Source organism: Chanodichthys erythropterus, chromosome 19, assembly GCF_024489055.1.
Source record: "Chanodichthys erythropterus isolate Z2021 chromosome 19, ASM2448905v1, whole genome shotgun sequence".
NCBI classification, from domain to species: Eukaryota; Metazoa; Chordata; class Actinopteri; order Cypriniformes; family Xenocyprididae; genus Chanodichthys; species Chanodichthys erythropterus.
The window spans coordinates 16,893,091-16,912,016 of record NC_090239.1 but is presented as its reverse complement, the minus strand read 5'-3'; the positions used below and the strand labels follow the sequence as shown (position 1 = coordinate 16,912,016).

General features: G+C 38.4%; 1 protein-coding gene across 6 annotated transcripts in view; it reads right to left on the bottom strand.

Moving 5' to 3' along the window:
• Positions 1–350: 350 nt before the first annotated feature.
• mpp7a (MAGUK p55 scaffold protein 7a) overlaps positions 351–18,926 on the bottom strand; it is a 142,714-nt gene continuing 124,138 nt past the window's right edge. For all 6 annotated transcript variants that reach the window (XM_067368618.1, XM_067368617.1, XM_067368616.1 and 3 more), the window contains 5 exons: positions 17,722–17,802; positions 14,480–14,573; positions 10,928–11,036; positions 8,788–8,931; positions 351–2,333 (listed from right to left, as the gene is read on the bottom strand). In XM_067368618.1, coding sequence (XP_067224719.1) covers positions 2,154–2,333; positions 8,788–8,931; positions 10,928–11,036; positions 14,480–14,573; positions 17,722–17,802 — 608 coding nt within the window. In that variant the 3' untranslated portion in view covers positions 351–2,153. The remainder of the gene's footprint in view (positions 2,334–8,787; positions 8,932–10,927; positions 11,037–14,479; positions 14,574–17,721; positions 17,803–18,926) is intronic.

Genomic DNA, 18,926 nt, shown 5'->3' with positions numbered 1-18,926 from the left:
ACACCACTATGTCCAACTGCTCTGCGCATCCGGTTAGTGAGGACAGGAAACGCGCTCTGATGATGGAAGTGATGTCTTGCGCCTATACTTCAATGAGTGCTAGACATCACTTCCGTTGTCAGAGCGCGTTTAGACCTCACTAACTGGATGCGCAGGGCAGTTGGACATAGTGGTGTTTTAGAGGTAAAAAATTATATAAATACTGTCCGGTTTCTCGCACAAACCGATTGTTTTGTGTCTTAATACATCAATGTGTCGTCACGAGCCACCGGGTTTCATTTGGATTTGTCTATGCAAGTTTTATTTAATCTTATAGACGAAGTTCTCATTGACACACATTATATGACTGACAGACGGCAACGGTTCATCATTTGTGTTCTACCGAAGAAACAAAGTCACCTACATCTTGGATGCCCTGGGGGTAAGCAGATAAACATCAAATTTTCATTTTTGGGTGAACTATCCCTTTAAAGAGCACACTGAGTTCAATTACCCAAATTTGATTACCCAAACTTTTTGTTTCCATCACCCTCTTTTTATGCGGATTTTGAAGTATAGCATCAGAAACGAGTGATGGGAAAGCCAAACTTCGGAGAAAAAAAAAAAATCCTTTACAAAAAAGTTAAGCTCGTTTGAGCTGTTTTTTTACTTGTGCGAAAATTAGTTAAAGTGAATAATGGGAGATGGAAACGCATTTGCCGAAAAAATTCTGACGTAGCAAACCCATGTGTCTGATCGGCTGTTTCCGCTGATGGTGTTTTATTTACTGTTGGTTACTAGGCTACCAATACCACAGTCTTCTGTTAGAACTACTTGACGGAAACATTTGTTTGGTTATTTTTGCGAACTTTGAAAAGAATCGCTTCACATTTGGATGGAAACCCAGGACACTGTAAGTGCATCCAAAAAACTATCAATCCAAAATATTTTAGTTGGAACCCTTTTTTTTGGGGGGTGTTTTAGATGGATATTTTCAGTTGTTGAAATTTCAGTGCATCACTAGTTGTTACATATCCGCACCATGTTCTTTCTTCTGCGGAACACACAATTTAGGTGGATCGGACTGTTTAGCACCAAAAATGAGAGAGTACCATTAAAGTCCATTTGACTAATGTCTATATTGTCCTACAAAGTCCTCTGAAGCTATACAGTAAAACAGAATAAAATTATGACAGAATTTTCATTTTTGGGTAAACTACTCCTTCCTGAAATGCCTTGTAACATTTGAGGTTGCCATTTAACATAATTTTCTCTGAGATTCAATTGTGGAAGTGCTGCTATTAGGCTTCTTAAACACATTTAAGACAGTCTTGCCTAATCAGCCCAGATTGAGTACATTCCCTATAGGTTTTCCAAGCGCCTGCCCTCAACAACAGGATGGAGATGGAGGGAGAAGGGAGAAATAAAGAGAGAGATGAAACTGAAATAAAGAAGTCAGCTTCTGCACACAGCGGGTCATACATTAATAAAATCCTGAGGGTTTTATCAGACATGAGCATTTACCAAAAAGAAAAATCCTCACAGCTGATACGAATTCAAAAATCTCAACTGGGAACAGGCTAAAAAAAAAGTCTAAAAAATATCCAAATATATTAATTATCTATTTAAATAAAATCCCTTTGGGCCCACTGAACATCACATGATGTCCCACCTATATATATATGGTTAATGCTGTGCTGATTTAACTAGCTGCAAAGTAACAGGCAAATGGAGTACAGTGTGCTAAGTTCTGAATAAAAAAAAAGTGTACTTCGAGCACAGAAAAATAATCATCATTCATTTGGTTTCTATAAACTAATGTTAAAAATACACCAAGGAGTGGTCAACACCACCACACAACTTAAATGGCAGTTTGAACACTCTCTTAGCAGCTGCTAAACAATCAGATGTTTCCCGACTTTGAGCGCAATTACACCCGTTCAGCTATATCGACCACGACAAAACAAAATCAAACCTATGCGCTTTCACTTCAGTCTCCAAGAACAGATAAACTTCAGATGTATTAAGACAAATATTTTCCCTGTCACCATCTACAGCCAAAAAATAAAAACAAACAATAAAAAGAAATCTTTCACAGTTCTTAAAGTCCTTCCCTTAGTTTCCACCCCCCAAAAATCTGATGCCTTGTTCCTTTGTTCCTTTTGAGCAGCCCCTCAGGAATGAGTCCAGCTGATGGGCACCCAGTGTGTTTCTGTCTCCACTTTTCTGAGCGCCTGCTTGAGCTCGTTGAAGGCAACAGTGAGGTCATCGTTCACAATGACCTTTTCAAAGAGGTGACCATACTGGTTTTCCATCATCTGAGAGGCACTGATCATCTCCTGGAAGTCCTCCTCCTAAACAACAAACACATTCAGTCAGTTCTTTTTTAAGACATTAAATATGGCCCCAAAAAAGTCAAACACACTTTCCCACAGTATTCCCAAAACCAGCTTCCAAAAAGGACTTTCATAGCTGTCCTAAACATCAACTTAATTAAAAACTATTCTTTTTTGTTTACAATAAAACTGCTTTAGATGCAGAAATGCAAAAATATCTACATGTGATAAAAGATAAAACTATAAACTGATATTTAATGTTCTACTGAGGTGGTGCACAGTTAGGGTTATAGTTTGAGGTTTGGATCTCCAGTGGTTTTGATCACAGGAACAGTGGAGTGAATAAACAGACCACAATTTTATACCCTGGCATGTGTTACACATTGACACATAAAAGCCCCACAAAATGATCAAAAATCATTATTCATTAAATATTTTCCCCGTTCAAAATAAACTGACATCATTGAAAAACTATAAAAACACAATAGGCCAAAATCAGATATGCTTTATATCAAACACATTGACCAACAACTCATAAATTACTTTTCCACGACATTTCATCTTATAGACTAGTTATCTCTGGACTTTCTAACATGGCCTTGGACCTTTCTGGGCTTGTGGGTCCTAAACAAGTGTTTATGTGGGCAATCTTGGCATTTGGTGCCAGTCTCAGAGAACATGGCATGGTTTGAGTGGCTTTACCAATATAGACTCAACTTTTACAACATAAAAACATGGGACCCACACTAAGAGCGATATGATGCTATAAAACATATTGCCATGCTAAAATAAATTCAGAAGCTTTTGGATAGGTTTTACATTTTAAACTGTACTGAGAAGCTATTAAGCACACGGTAAATATGGAAATTGGCATTAGCAGACAAGACAACAGCAAGCTTAGTGAAGCCATGGCGTACAGCCAGTGTTAGATGCAACTTCTCCTCCCACTCTCTGTTGAACCCTTCCCACCTCTCCCTGGTCTTTCTCTCTTGATCAAGAGATGAAATTTAGTCAACATTTCAGTTGGATCACAGAGCTGCTGGCGTTCTGAAAACTACAGCAGTCTCTCAATCTGACAGTTATTGGCAGAACGCATCAAAAGTCGCAGTTCATTGACTTAGTCATGGCTTTAATAAAGCTCTGGTTGAACGTGGTGGATTAGCTTGTGTTTGGCCTAAATAGTCAAAGGTTTGGCCCAAGGTCTGAACATATCTTTTCTTCATTCTGTCATCAAATAAAAACCTCATGCTAATTGAGGTATAACAGATGTTGTGCCTCCAGGGGAGCGTTATTAGCAAATCTGATCAGTTTCAAGGGTTTAAATCTATTTTTCCTCTGCATTTCTTTCCGATTGTTTATTTCCCAGAGGTTCTAATGCAAACCCTCACTCAACGTCCAGGTCTTCCTTCTTCAAAAACAGAAGAATTTCTTCAGCACTAAGCTCTCTCTCTCCCTCCACAGTCCGCATGAGCTCTGCTTATCTCTCAATCCTTGCCGGAAAATCAATTTTTATTGGATCATATAAAGTGCACCTGCCCTTATCATTAAACCCGACCAAAAAAGGACATCTCTGGGTCGTCAAGAGGTCCCTGTTTTTATATTCCCAAAGTAAAGGCACTTAATCTTTGGACTGGGCTGACTTTCACCGAGCACAGGACAAAAAAGAAGAAAAAAAAAAACATCCTCCAATTTTAGCTTAGGTTTCCATTTCTCATTACAATGATTTAATGCCAGAGGATGAAACACTCTGCTCTTCCACCTCTGATGACATTTTTATGAAATTTTAAGTTTTTTTGCTACTCCTAAAAAGAGAACGAATGATATTTTGATCTTTTACACACACAAAAAAAATCTGCATTAATGTTATACAAGCATTACTAAAAGAGAGAACAATAGAGTGGAAGTCTGGATTTCTAGAAACAAAGGGATGCCTGTTTTCTTGCACAGAGCCGACGGCGCTCAAGCTCATGGCTCTAACAGATGCAGCGTCTCTTTCTGAGAAAGAAATACAGCAAAGTCCTGGATAAAATATGGCTGTGACATTTCATCAAACACGATTTTTCTTGCGTACCTATAATAGGCTGAATCTGGATGCCTTTAACACTGTCAGGGTCTATAATCGACTTTTGCTAAGTTTTGCCAGCTAGGAAGGTTTTCTTTTTCCTTCACTAGTACCCACAGTGACCTGTTGAAAGCAGACAGACAGCTGCTTTGGATGGTGCGGACAGCTTTTGGTATAGTTCCTCTGAAACAGAGATAGCCAGAGCAACATTTCCTTTGACAACGGCATAATCCTTGAGCTTTCTGAGAATTTAAAACTTTGGGGAGTATGGTGTGGTCTAATCGCACATTCAGCGGTTTGAATTAATGTGACCAGCATCTATTCAGTTTCAAAAGTGTTGAAATAAAAATAATGAAATATGCTCCCAGTGTAAATTTGTGACCATGTGTATTAGGGCTGCACGATATATCAAAATAAAATTGATATAGGTATTTTGCTTAATGGAAGAGTCAAATCATGTAGGCTGTGATTTGATTAAAGGGGACCTATTATACCCCTTTTCACAAGATGTAATATAAGTCTCTGGTGTCCCTAGAATGTGTCTGGGAAGTTTCCGTATTACAGTTTGTCAAATTTGCCCCTATTTGGGTGTGGGCAAAAACACACTGTTTTTGTGTGTGTCCTTTTAAATGCAAATGAGCTGCACTTTTCCAGAAGAGGGTGGAGTTTTAACAGCTCACGCTTCGGTTGCACAACAACAACAAAGCTGGAGAATCTCATGCAGCCAAAATGACAATTGTCAGTAACAGTGTTCTAGCATTGCATTGTTCCAGCATTGCAGAGTCGGACAATGAAACTCAATGTTTCTGAATGCTTAGTGGATAAATGTATGTAGATGCTTGGAGTTGATTCAACTCATCGACTAGCATGCACCGTCATGTTAATCTTTTGTGCAAATCCAGCATTGAATTGACCCTTGTTTGTGAAGCAGTCCAGCGTAAAAGGACGGCATGGCAACAACACTCTACCACAATAACTCTTCCTCTTCTCTAAAGCAGCCCAACATGGCCTCACCCCTTTATTGCGTGTTCCCGGGGGCAGGGAAATTTTGGGGATTATGATGTCACCAACCCGGGAAGAAGCTTGTTGTAGTCCCTACCAGCCGTTTGTAGTCTTTAAAAAGCGATTTCTGTAAAAGAAAATATTTCCCTTTGCATTGAACCTTGAGCGTCGTAACTTTGCAGATGTTGTTAATGCTCAAACAGCAACATTACACACTAACTAAAGTAAAAAAAAAAAAAAGTGAAATAATCAAGGACCCGTTTAAATAAGTGCACTGCTGGTTTCAGAGTTAAGTTCGGCACTGTTCATTTACATAATTGCAGGTCATGAAATACAGTTTTAGCATCTCAGAGTGGCTTGCTTGAGCTGCACCAGTGTATATTAACAGTGCCGTGCTTCATCATTGAAACCAGCAGTGCATACATTTTGCCGGCAAAGCAACAAACTAAAAGCGATAGTTTAATGTTTGAAAAATTAAGAAATTAAGACAGAAAACATTAGTATTGTAATTTTACAGCTGTAACAATTTTTGTTTTTATTATTAAACCACAATAGAAATCATTTCTACAGGTGCTGGTCATATAATTAGAATATCATCAAAAAGTTGATTTATTTCACTAATTCCATTCAAAAAGTGAAACTTGTATATTATATTCATTCATTACACACAGACTGATATACTTCAAATGTTTTTCTTGTTTTTTTTTTTTAAAATGATGATTATAACTGACAACTAAGAAAAATCCCAAATTCAGTATCTCAGAAAATTAGAATATTGTGAAAAGGTTCAAAATTGAAGTCACCTGGTGCCACACTCTAATCAGCTAATTAACTCAAAACACCTGCAAAGGTCTTTAAATGGTCTCTCAGTCTAGTTCTGTAGGCTACACAATCATGGGGAAGACTGCTGACTTGACAGTTGTCCAAAAGACTACCATTGACACCTTGCACAAGGAGGGCAAGACACAAAAGGTCATTGCAAAAGAGGCTGGCTGTTCACAGAGCTCTTTGTCCAAGCACATTAATAGAGAGGCGAAGGGAAGGAAAAGATGTGGTAGAAAAAAAGTGTACAAGCAATAGGGATAACCGCACCCTGGAGAGGATTGTGAAACAAAACCCATTCAAAAATGTGGGGGAGATTCACAAAGAGTGGACTGCAGCTGGAGTCAGTGCTTCAAGAACCACTACGCACAGACGTACGCAAGAAATGGGTTTCAGCTGTTGCATTCCTTGTGTCAAGCCACAACAGACAGCGTCAGAAGCGTCTCACCTGGGCTAAAGACAAAAAGGACTGGACTGCTGCTGAGTGGTCCAAAGTTATGTTCTCCGATGAAAGTAAATTTTGCATTTCCTTTGGAAATCAGGGTCCCAGAGTCTGGAGGAAGAGAGGAGAGGCACACAATCCACGTTGCTTGAGGTCCAGTGTAAAGTTTCCACAGTCAGTGATGGTTTAGGGTGCCATCTGTCATCTGCTGGTGTTGGTCCACTGTGTTTTCTGAGGTCCAAGGTCAACGCAGCTGTATACCAGGAAGTTTTAGAGCACTTCTTGTTTTCTGCTGCTGACCAACTTTATGGAGATGTAGATTTCATTTTTCAACAGGACTTGGTACCTGCACACAGTGCCAAAGCTACTAGTACCTGATTTAAGGACCATGGTATCCCTGTTCTTAATTGGCCAGCAAACTCACCTGACCTTACCCCCATAGAAAATCTATGGGGTATTGTGAAGAGGAAGATGCGATATGCCTGAAGGCCACTATCAGCAACCTGGTCTCTCATAACACCCGAGCAGTGCCACAGACTGATCGACTCCATGCCATGCCGCAGTTATTCAGGCAAAAGGAGCCCCAACTAAGTATTGAGTGCTGTACATGCTCATACTTTTCATGTTCATACTTTTCAGTTGGCCAAGATTTCTAAAAATTCTTTCTTTATATTCAAAATATTTTAATTTTCTGAGATACTGAATTTGGGGTTTTCCTTAGTTGTCAGTTATAATAATCAAAATTAAAAGAAATAAACATTTGAAATATATCAGTCTGTGTGTAATGAAAGAATTTAATATACAAGTTTCACTTTTTGAATGGAATTAGTGAAATAAATCAACTTTTTGATGATATTCTAATTATATGACCAGCACCTGTATAGTCATTAATATAGAGTCAAAAACAGTGGGGAATGTGACTGATGAAAAGTGGAAAATTATTTTTTTTGTTGTTCTTGTAAAGAAATCTAAAATTTTTCATCTAGAGTTTTCCCCCCAAATCGTCCAACCCTAAAACTACAACTACAAATTACATTTTTAGCTTTAAAAAAAAAGGTCGAAAAAAATTCTATGCTGATGCACTCCTCAACAAAATATATATACCCCTCAATTCTTTCCAAATAAAAGTATTCAAGACATCTGGTAAAAAAAAAAAAAAATCAATAATTAGTCAATATATTTTGTAGAAAACAAACTCCTGAGTCAGTTGTTGTGCAGCCTTACTGTGTAACGTGTGTCACACTGCAGCTTGGTGGGTGGCTGTTTGAAATCATTTATCTTTTGGCAGTTGCTTCTATGAAATCATAATGGATAAACAGACCATAGCTGCTATGTGAAATTAGCATTCAGTTGAATCATAAGGAATTCCAGTGCAAAATTAGCTACCATTCCCGATCTGTGCTTTTCAAAAGACAGAAAAAGAGTATATTGCGGTTGGACACTTATTGGGTCAATGGGTTGACAGGTGAGCACATGTTCAGAGCTCCTAAATACATTTGACAGTCTTCGACACAGAACGTCTCTGTGGTGACAATCGGCATCAAGCCATTTAGGCGTGTGGTGGAGTCAGGTTTCCGGGGTCACTTATTCTGTAGCACGCGTGCTTGGTCCGGTGCAGACTCACAGCGAGATACACAGGCAAGAGCTGAACTCTGGGAAAGTCATTAGATATCCCGCATATTCACACCATATCTCTCACACACATAAGCTCAAACTAACGGCAGCACAAAATAAGGGTCTGGTGTAAGTGTTAATTGATTTCATGTGTTTTTCTTTGAGAGCAGTCATACAGGTGTAGTGTGAGCTCATGGGTCTCATATCACGTTGCCGCTCAGGGGACCGGTTACACATAAATACATACACACACGTGAGGCGCGCGCACACGCGCGTTTAAGCACTAACCCAGCATATGTTTGCTTGATCCAAAAGGAAAATGACTATAATAAATGATGTGGATGTTGCCTGCCAGGAAGTGATGAAATCTATTTCTTATTTCACCAAGAACTATGTGAAATAGTGGAACAAAAACTAAATACAACCTAAAACCCACAATGACATATTGAGAGAGAAAAGAGATCACATCAGGATGAAAGAGGATGATAGATGGACATATTGAAGTTGAAGCTGTGTGTGGTGTGTTTTACCGAGAAGGATTTGGACGAGTTCTTATCGTCTTTGCCTGAGATGACTTTTGCGTTCCTCCTGGTCTCTCTCAAACGCTCGATGGATGGAGGCTTCACAAACACCACGTAGGGCTTAAACTCGGCCGTGCGAAGATGTCTTAGCGTCTGATGGAGAGAGAATGTGAAAAAGAGAGAAAGATAAAGAGAGCAGGGTGAACCACAGTCATTAAAGCAGCATCACTCATGCCATCATGATTTAGTTTGACACTGATACTTCTGAACATTATTGCTGTTAGTCACTGTTACATTTTGACAGAAAACAGAGCAGCTGATTCACACTGAGCTCAACTGATCTGACTCCATGAGTGAAAATAAAGCACTCTGGTCAGACACATTACACTTCAGGTAGTCGAGATCCTCATGCTCAAAACAATCAGACCACTGAACTTTACCACATATTTCTGTGGAGGTTTTTCAAACGACTGAACTGAATTAAATCACTAGTTTTCCCACAAATGGTAAGCTAGTTTTTCACCACCATTTTCCTCCCTCTTTCTATGCATAGAATTAAATAGGCTGTTTCTGCAGCTGTACATTTAAAAGTAAAGTTCATTTAAAAAAAATTCAAATACAGACATAATTTACTCTCATATTGTTTCAAATGAAAGCAGACAAGGCCAAAGGCCTTTTTTGAAGCCATGTGCAGCATATTTCAACTGAGATTTCTTGTTGTTGTAAGTTTATTGCTATAGCTTCACATTTCAACAGAGAAAATTAGACAAACTAGACAATTTTGTATATGCATAACTTTTCCAATTTCTGGGTCCATCTTACAAAGGTCAAAATGGAGAGCTTTATTTTTACCAGTGAATAATGACTTAAATTTCAGTCTCTTCTACACAGAAAGCTGTCCTATGGCTTCATAAAAATGTAGTGGAATATAATGTATAAAAATGTATAGGCTAAATTCATTATAATTTCACTTATTTTTTGGGAGCTTGATAGCCACGGTCATCTTAAAATGTTGCTGTACAGCAGCATGTACCGTTATTTATTTTTTAATTCTTCTTTTGTGTTTTGTGAGCTTTAATAACAGCATAAGGATTTGGAATAACCATTAAAATAATAACCATAACCAGATAACCATTGCTTTTTTCAAAATGAATGCCTTGAATGCCTCTGCTTCCACTACTGTATCTCCTGACCGCACCACAAAAAAAAGTGATGTTCCTCCTTAGTATTTTTGTCTTCTTTTCCAGTGCAATTGTCTAAAGATTCTTAAAACAAGATACATTTACTCGAGATGCAAAATGACAAAATATGAAGTTAGCTTATGATTAAAAGAAGAATGAATATCTGCTGATGGGCTCAGAAAAATCTACTTAATTCAAAGGGAAGTTTTCAGAACTCAATGGCAGATATTTGTTCTTGTTTTAAACATAAACTCACTTAATTTTGTTCACTTATTCAAGACATTTTACATTTGCATCTAAAGTAAATGTATCTTGATTTAAAGAGGTTTAGAATATTTGTATTGGAAAACAGGACACAAAGAAGATTTAATTTTTTGAAATGCATGCAACATTTAATGCCATGACTTTGATTTAAGAACTTTTTTGAGGCCTTCATTTGTGTAAGAGTGAATTTAAGACTAAGACCTTTTTAATACCCACAGAAACAATGATAATGCAAATAACCATGATCATGATCATTGCCTCATTCTCCCTCACTACTCCAAGAGAGAAGCCAGGCTCATACCACCAAGGTAAGATGTGTGGCAGAGGTGAGAGAGGTCTTTCTCTGGCTTTGCTGTGGACACTGATACAGTTCTGCAAAAACTCAACCATTCCTCTCTCTACTACTACTCTCCCATCCTGACACCAAGCCTGAGGAAATTTTTAAATGTGGGACAATGAGTAGAGATGATGTTAGATCTCCCACCTTAACTGAAGACCAAAAGGAAGAGTGCAAACTCACAAAAATACAAACACACCCACCCACCCCACACTGATCTCAGAAAAGATCCAGTAGGAATAGTGTGGAATGTCACACCTGTGAAAGGGGGGAAAATAAATCTGGAAGAAAGACTGAAGAATGGAGTGACGCAGAGGGAGGTAAAATGGTGAGGTAGAATGTGTATCGGAGGATCGGAGAGACTCACATGTGGCTGTACGTCAAGAAGGCACACCTTGTTCTTAGACAGGACTGAACGTACAGAGTCGAAGCTTGTCCCATAGTAATTTCCCTTATACTCTCCTTGTTCAATGAACCTAGAAAATAAAGAACAGGAGGGGTTTGATAAAGTGATTGATGGCTCTAAATGCAAAAGCAGTGCCCATCTACGTGACCCCACCCTAGAATATAAAGAGAAGCCAATGGACGGGATAATGACAGGAAACTCGTAACCCATTATTTACTCCAAAGCCTGTCCTGATGCTTTCAGTGAAAAAGGCCACTCAGACATGCACAGTGTGTTCACCATCTCTCGAATTCTTCCCCACATGGCGATTCCAGACAGTCTGACACAAAGCTCTTTTATATAATCTTCTATGTTACAGTTTAAATCTAAAACACCTGTTTCCTTGCAGCACAGGCAGGCTTAAATGCCAAAAAGCAAGAGAAACTTAACTTCCTGAGAAGACAAAGGCAAACAAACACTTTTCCACCATTTAATCTGCCTCTCGTTCAATCCAATCACTTGATTTTTCTCTGATCACAGAACCCCAGTATGTATTTTTAGGACATCCGTATTACCAGAGAAATTTGGAAGGATGTGGAAAGTATTCCAGAGTCTTATGACAGCAGGGTGTCGTAATATTTTGTGCATAGTGAAAATTCGGTTATGCAACACACGTGACTAAAATTACCATGACTGAAACTGCTAAAAATATTCAATATACTGTATGTACAGCCTTATATATTTTCCCCCCCCCCCCCCCCCAAAAAAAAAAAATCAATCTAAATGTTAACAAGTCTTTGAAGTGAAAAGCTATTAATGCACTCACACTTTTGGGCCCAAGCTGTCTAACAGAAACCTGTGACTGGGTGATCATACTTAGAAGCTAACGAAGCCACTCTTCTTCTCGACATGTTTTAAAAGCCTGTACACCGTTTTATTGAAGGCATTTTTTGATGGTGAGCTAAGTTGATTTAGTTGGGTGCTAAGAGGTGGTTTGCTGGTGTTAATGTGAGATGTAGGGTTACCAAGAATTCTCAAAGTGCCTTTTTACTTGAGCATTCATTTGAAGGCAGATGTGCTCAAACAGGACTTTTGCGTTGTGGCGTTTGTTGTCATGATGTAGTGTGTATATTGGATGGCGGGGTGGAGGCTGATTCTGTGGTTTTTGGGTTCATTTAGGCTCTGTTTTTAGCCCTGAGCAGGGTTTTCCTTGGGAATACCAATGTCATGTTTGCACATGAAAAAGACAGAATAATGAACAATGGGTCAATGAAAAACATTTAAACCATTTTCAGGAAATTTAAAATGTAATGACTTTAAAAACATCATGTGGTGTAATAAACTGTCTGAAACGACTCATTTTTAAGGGATGGCTCCTTTAAGGCTTGTCAGTAAATGGCCACTGTTAGGCTGTGTGTCCACCAAAGCCAGCTGAAAAACACAGAGCTGTGAGCGTTTGAGAGCGCTTGTTTTTCCCCTAGTTGAAACGCTTTGTTGCTATGATACGGAATATCCACGGCACTGTTACTTTTAACTGATTACGCAGATAATTTGTTTCTAACTAAAAATGTCGACCCATTGTACTTATGTATTATGTATAAGTATGAGTACTTATGTACGTTCGGAGACCAGCAATATTAATTTCTCATCCATTTTGTTCTGTTCTCTGCTTGTTGATGTCGCTGTAGAGCAAGAATGTTATGACAGTTGATCGGTGTTGTATTTGTCCCGCCCCTCCTTCACTCTGATTAGACAGCTGGCTAAAATGTGACAGTGATGAGCGTGAAAAAGACGCTCAGTGCCTTGTTACGTTCCTGGCGCTAAAAAAAAAAGTGGCACTCCCATTTTAAAAAAGTAGGCTAGCTGCTGAAAAAAAACCCACTTTGGTGGACAAACGGCCTTATGATTGGCTAACGTCACTGCATAGGAAACCGTATCAGCGCCCATGTGCACACGAGTAAATGTTTTGAAAACTTTATCCATATAAAACAGTTATTTACAGACAAAGCATTGTGAAATCATTATGGTTTGTGATGCAGCTGCTGTCAGATCCTTTTGGAGCCTGTACAGAGACGCAAACGAGCAGTTTAAACTAAATCGAACATTCTTTCACTCTTCCATTTGTCCTCTTGTCAGCAGACTCAAGTGCGTGGAGTATGACAGAAACTGAATGCGAATCTGTATACCGTTTCCGTTGTAGACAGTGTCAGTCATTATAATGAGTACTTGCTTTTGACGTGATGTGACACTCGCATCCAGTGAAGGCAAATGTCAGCTGTTAAGCCACTGAATACCAGTGGGCAGGGCCTATGGAGCAATGATGTCTAACTATTTTATTTTTTATTTTATTTTATTTTAAAAGGGACAATGCACATGAGCACTTAAGTCCATCATGCATGCCATATTTTGTCATACAGGCTAATTTTCATCTGTTAAATATTCGTTGAAGAGGAGGTTTTTAAGCAATAAAACTTGCAGGATGTTTTTATGGTACAAAGACTTCTTATATGTCAAAACATCAAGGCAAATTTGATTTTTCATGTCATGATCACTTTAAATAAATTAATAGATCTAGACAAAAAAGTAACCTGTCAATTCAGAGTCAAACTAGACAAAAAAAAAAAAAAAAAGTAGAAAGAGAAAATGCTGACAAAAGAAAAATGTGTATTTCTAGCCCTCTTGCAGTGCCTCGTGCCCACCTGCTTGATCTCAACTCTCTTCTCCACGTTGATAACTGTGGTTTACTCATTCTGATGTTCATTTTACCACAGAACAAGCCACCATGTGTTTTTTTCCACCACAAGGCAGTTAAGACGCCCGGCTTGCTGGCGAAGTGACATTCTATATGCGATCCTGTTATGTTGTTTTATCCTCTGATGAGGGGCTGCAGAAAAACATCCATCACCAGGCCATCCATACAAACCTGAGCTTACGAACCACTGGGTAAATGGAGTCTGATCCCCCCTCTCCCGCGCGCACACACACAGAAACAGACCACCTGTCAACACCCTCTCACTCTCACTTACAGAGAAGGGATCTGAGCCCACATCATGCTGTTACACAAGTAGCACACACTCACATACACAATTTGCTTGAAGGAAATGGAGTGGAAAAATGAAAAGAATAGTGGGCAGCCGAAAGGCAGAACTGGCGAATGTTTGCCATAGCATCTGAGACAGACGACATCAGTGAAAACTGTTGTGCAGTGTTTTGACTGGGGTGCTGATTTACTTAAGTTCAGTCAGGACTCTGGACGATGTGTTGAATACTAACTGGCCACGGAGGCTCCGTCTCTCAGATTTATATCTCTCCCTCTGCTGAGTGTTTGTGTCAGGGTTAGGGTTGACATAATTACAATCCTGAGAATAAAGGAAGCGGTCCACTAAACTTCAATGATTAATACTGACTATTTGATCTGCACAGTAAACTTTCACATCCCCAATCCAAATCACAGCAGAAACATTCATATGCTCATTCCAAATAGTAACACAGTAGTGTGTTTCGATCGAAGCAAGACAAAAAAGGTTGACTCACTTGCTGTTCTGAATGTCTGCCTCAAAAAGGTGTTTGGAGATAAAATGATACTCCACTCCATCACTTTCCAAATGTTTCTTCGATCGCGAGGTGTCTGTAAAAGAAAAATATACATTTACATTGGGAAATAACACCTCTTATCTTAAAAAATAAATAAATATATCATTTTAAATCTTAGAATTCTTAAATGGGTGCAGCGATTTTGGGATCTCAGTTGGTTTTGTGTAGTTTCACACTTGACTTTTTAAAACATAAAGAGACTTTAAAACATGCCTTGTTGTTAAATGGAAACAATGTGCTCTGAAAATAGCTCAAGATATCAAACATGTTTGATATTCTTCAACTGGATAGATTCATAGTCTGAAGCTTAAAAAAAAGTCTATGGCCATCCTACACTTAGCGATTTTTTTAAAAATCAATTCTGTCAACTCAAATATGCAGACAGAGTCTGACTTTTGACAACTAGCATCAACTCTTTCAGACTGTAAATTGGCAAAAAGTTGTGTAGTGTATTCCAGACTTTACAAAAAATAAGCTTGTAGCACACCCACGACTGGAGAACAAGAGATTTAGTAGAATTTTAGCATTTTCAACTCTTGTTTTTAACATATATGTAATGGCATTAGGGCTGGAAATCTAAGCAAATCAATTCTGATTTACAAGCTTTTGATTCAGAACAGTAAACTTCATGAATTCATGAATTTCCAGAAGAGGCAATTGTTATTGAATTGATGTTCTACAAGCAGCTCACAAGGACAATGAGTCTTCTAACTTGGTACAGCACATTATGAACATATTCATTTTAAAAAAATTGACACGAGGGCCCAAACTATATAGTTGAGTAAGATCAACAGAATCCATGACACTGGAACAACAGGAAGCGCTTTAAAGATACATTTTCACACAGCCACTAAAAATAGGCATAAAGTAAAAGCTCAATCACAGGATTTTAACAATTGATTTGGGATCATCCAAATGAAGATTCTGATTGATTGGAAAAACAAAAAATTTACCTAGCCCTAAATGGCATTAGATACGGTCTTTAAATGAAAAAAAAAAAAACCAAAAAAAACAACAACTGTTTCTTAGATCACGGTGGTGAAATATGTTAGTGGATGAAGGTGCTTCAAGAAGAACATGTGAAGAAACGTTCATTATAGACACTTCCTTGATTAAAGGGAGTTCCCCATGGGCACTTTATTTCCCACTTAATTTTATTTAAATAAAGCACCTCTCCTTGGTCTGACACCACACCCACCTCATCTGTCTTGGCTCAACTCACCACGAGGCTTCTAAAGGCCAGTGTGAGTGTAACACTGCTTGTAAAGCCCCAGGAGCACATGGTACAGTACCAGCACTGAGTTTACTCTGTCCCTCATTAAGCCCTGCTCCTGCTTTCAGCTGCTTATAAACTCCCGTCTTTAAATCACATGGCGCGTGCCAGTCCAGCCAGCACGGCTCCGGCGGGTACAGCCAGGGTCAAAGTTTGCCGTGCGGAGACACACAGCGGTGTGTTTAACGAGTGTCGGGGAGGTCAAAGGTCGCTGTAGAACACACCTCCGACAAATCGCCTGTAAGCCGCCAGCAGCTCCAAAACAAACTATTAAACTTTATCACCATTCCAACTTGCCTTGTTCCAGGTTTTTTCTTCCCCGCTTTTTTCCTTCTGCTTTTTCAAGGCCCCTCTTGAATGGTCTCTATCTACATGTCATGTATGGGTCATTTTCTTGTATTCTTTTTATGCATACACTACTTTTCAGAAGTTTGGGGTAGATAAATTTACACTTTTATTAAGCAAAAATTCATCAAATTGATCAAAAGCGACAGTAAAGACATAATACTACAAAAGATTTCCGTTTCAATTAAATACTGTTCTTTTGAACTTTCTATTCATTAAAGAGTCTAAAACAAACAAACAAAAAATACCACAGTTTCCACAAAAATATTAAGCAGCACAGCTGTTTTCACCTGTGATAAGAAATGAGCACCAAATCAGCATTTTAGAATGAATTCTGAAGGATCATATAGATAAAGACAGAGAGAGAGAGAAACCGAGGGGGAATGTATGGGTTGGGTGGGATCGGAGTAAATTATTAGTTACCCTCAACCCATCACATATTTGATGAAGAGACATCCCCCTCCCATGATGACAGCCCACCGCAGACATAAGATAACATGTTATTATACCTCCAACTGCTGGTGCTCCCAAAACAAAGAAAAAAAAGTCACTCCCTTGTACTGCTGAAAGAAATAGAATATATTTCATCTGGCATAAGCTCTGTGGCATAGGAAATGTTTTTGGTGTGGCAAAAGAATTTGAATTTCATTCTAAGATCATGGAAAATAGCAGTAAAGGCTGGAGAGGAGACAAAATGTTCAAGTGCTCCCAACTAATCGTATTCTACAATCTCGCTAGTGCTGCTGCCACGGCTGGTTTGTGTTTTAAAAGACCAGATTGTTGGAAATGTGAAGCAATCACTCATATTGGGCTTCTTTAGAGAAATTTAATTGAAAGATATTTAATGTTTAATCAGTCCATATTAACAACGAGAGTTGGAGCTGGCAGGATTCAAATAAAAATGGGAGAGACGACCAAAAAGCACTTTTAAAACAGTCACTTTCCAAGAATCCATCCCTTTAATCTAAATCCTCCGTAAGGTCTGAGGGGAGCTGGGCTACATAATACAGACTAATGCAGGGGTCACATTTGTGAGCAATTAGGCAGTATTAAGGCAAAAAGCTTTGGATGGGATTTTAATACCAGTGGCATTTCAAAGTGTCAGAGCTTGAATCAGACATATCTATTAAAGCCAAGCTTGAATGTACCAAACATCCCACTGTTATATCAACATTCAGTGATTTTCTAGCCACTGCCTCCAACTCCCTCAAACTCTCAAGCTATGTCTCTCACTTTCCTCTAAATATGCAATTTCTCCACAGCGTCACTGTCAGCCTGTTTAAATAAATAAATCCCAGCCATATTTATTTGTCCCGAAAATATCTGCTCTAGTGTATTTCCCTGGATGCTGAAGTGAAGGAAGAGGAGAGGGAGTCATAGAAGTGTGTCAAGTAGAGCTGTTATCAATGACAGACTGATAAGGTGACCGAGTCATCATCGCAAAGATAATCTACAATACTGTACCCAAAGAAAGAGTGGATAAAGGGGTACTACAAAAAATAATTCTGTGTCACTCACACACACACACACACACACACACACACACACTAGGAAGGATACTTACGTGGTATGGTGACACTAAAATGTTGTGGATCAGATATCAACAACTTCCTTTTGAGCTCATTCAAACCAACACCAGTAGGACCTAGAGAAACAAACAGAGAGATGCAGAGACAAGAAGAAAGTGTCCATTAATATCTTGCCAAACATTTAAATAACATGCATTTTTAACAACTTAATGTTTTTTTTTTTCTGTCAAAAAAAAAACAAAAAACAGCAGTTTAAATTTTTTTAAATTTTGGGGTCACTTTAATTTCTCAAATACATGCTGTTCTTTTATTTTCATATTCATCCAAAACTGGAGTAAATGCTTTGATTGAAATGATTTGTTTCAGCTTTGCCATAAAAAGAATAAATTACATTTTAAAATATTAAAAAGAAATTATTTTAAATTGCAATAATATTTCACAATATTATTGTTTACTGTATTTTTTATCAAATAAATGCAGCCATGGTGAGCAATATAGACGCCTTTCAAAAACAAAATCTTACAGACCCCACATTTTAAACAATAGCGTATACATGTAGGTCAAAATGAATCAAATTTTGGGGTTTTGGGAAAACATGTTGGGAAAATATGTACTGCTTTTTTTCCTGTAATTTTGAAGATTTTATTGTGTTTTTTTATTGATTGATTGATTTTACTTCATGCACTAATATAAAACATTGATATTACATTTTTTCACTGTATTGCCCAGTCCAAGGAAGGAACATGATATAGTGAACTATTTGAGTCATCTATTTCTCATACTCCCATTTCTTTTTCGCAAAAAGTCATGAGTTGTTCTACCTGTAGTCTCAGAGTCTGAGCCACATATGTAGCAAAAACACACAGGAACAGAGATTCGATCCCCTCATGCAATTCTGCATGTCAAGGCCCAGTTAAAGGCAGGCCAAGATTCACACTGTATAATGCGGAGAGTCAAGCGTGGTTTTTCTATTAGTCTGTAATGATTGCTATGAGACATGCACAAATCAAAATCTATATGTTAGACAACACAAAACAGATGTTTTTCCTACTCACAGGGAGAATACACATTTTCATTTGATGAATCATACAATCCTTTGACACACACACACGACTCCATGAGAAGCCTATGACTGTGCAGAATGTGTTATCCTTATTTCACTGTGATAGAGGAGAAGAGTAAGATGCAGATTTATTACAGTGAGGAAACAGAAAATTGTTTCAAGTGTTTTAGGGTCACT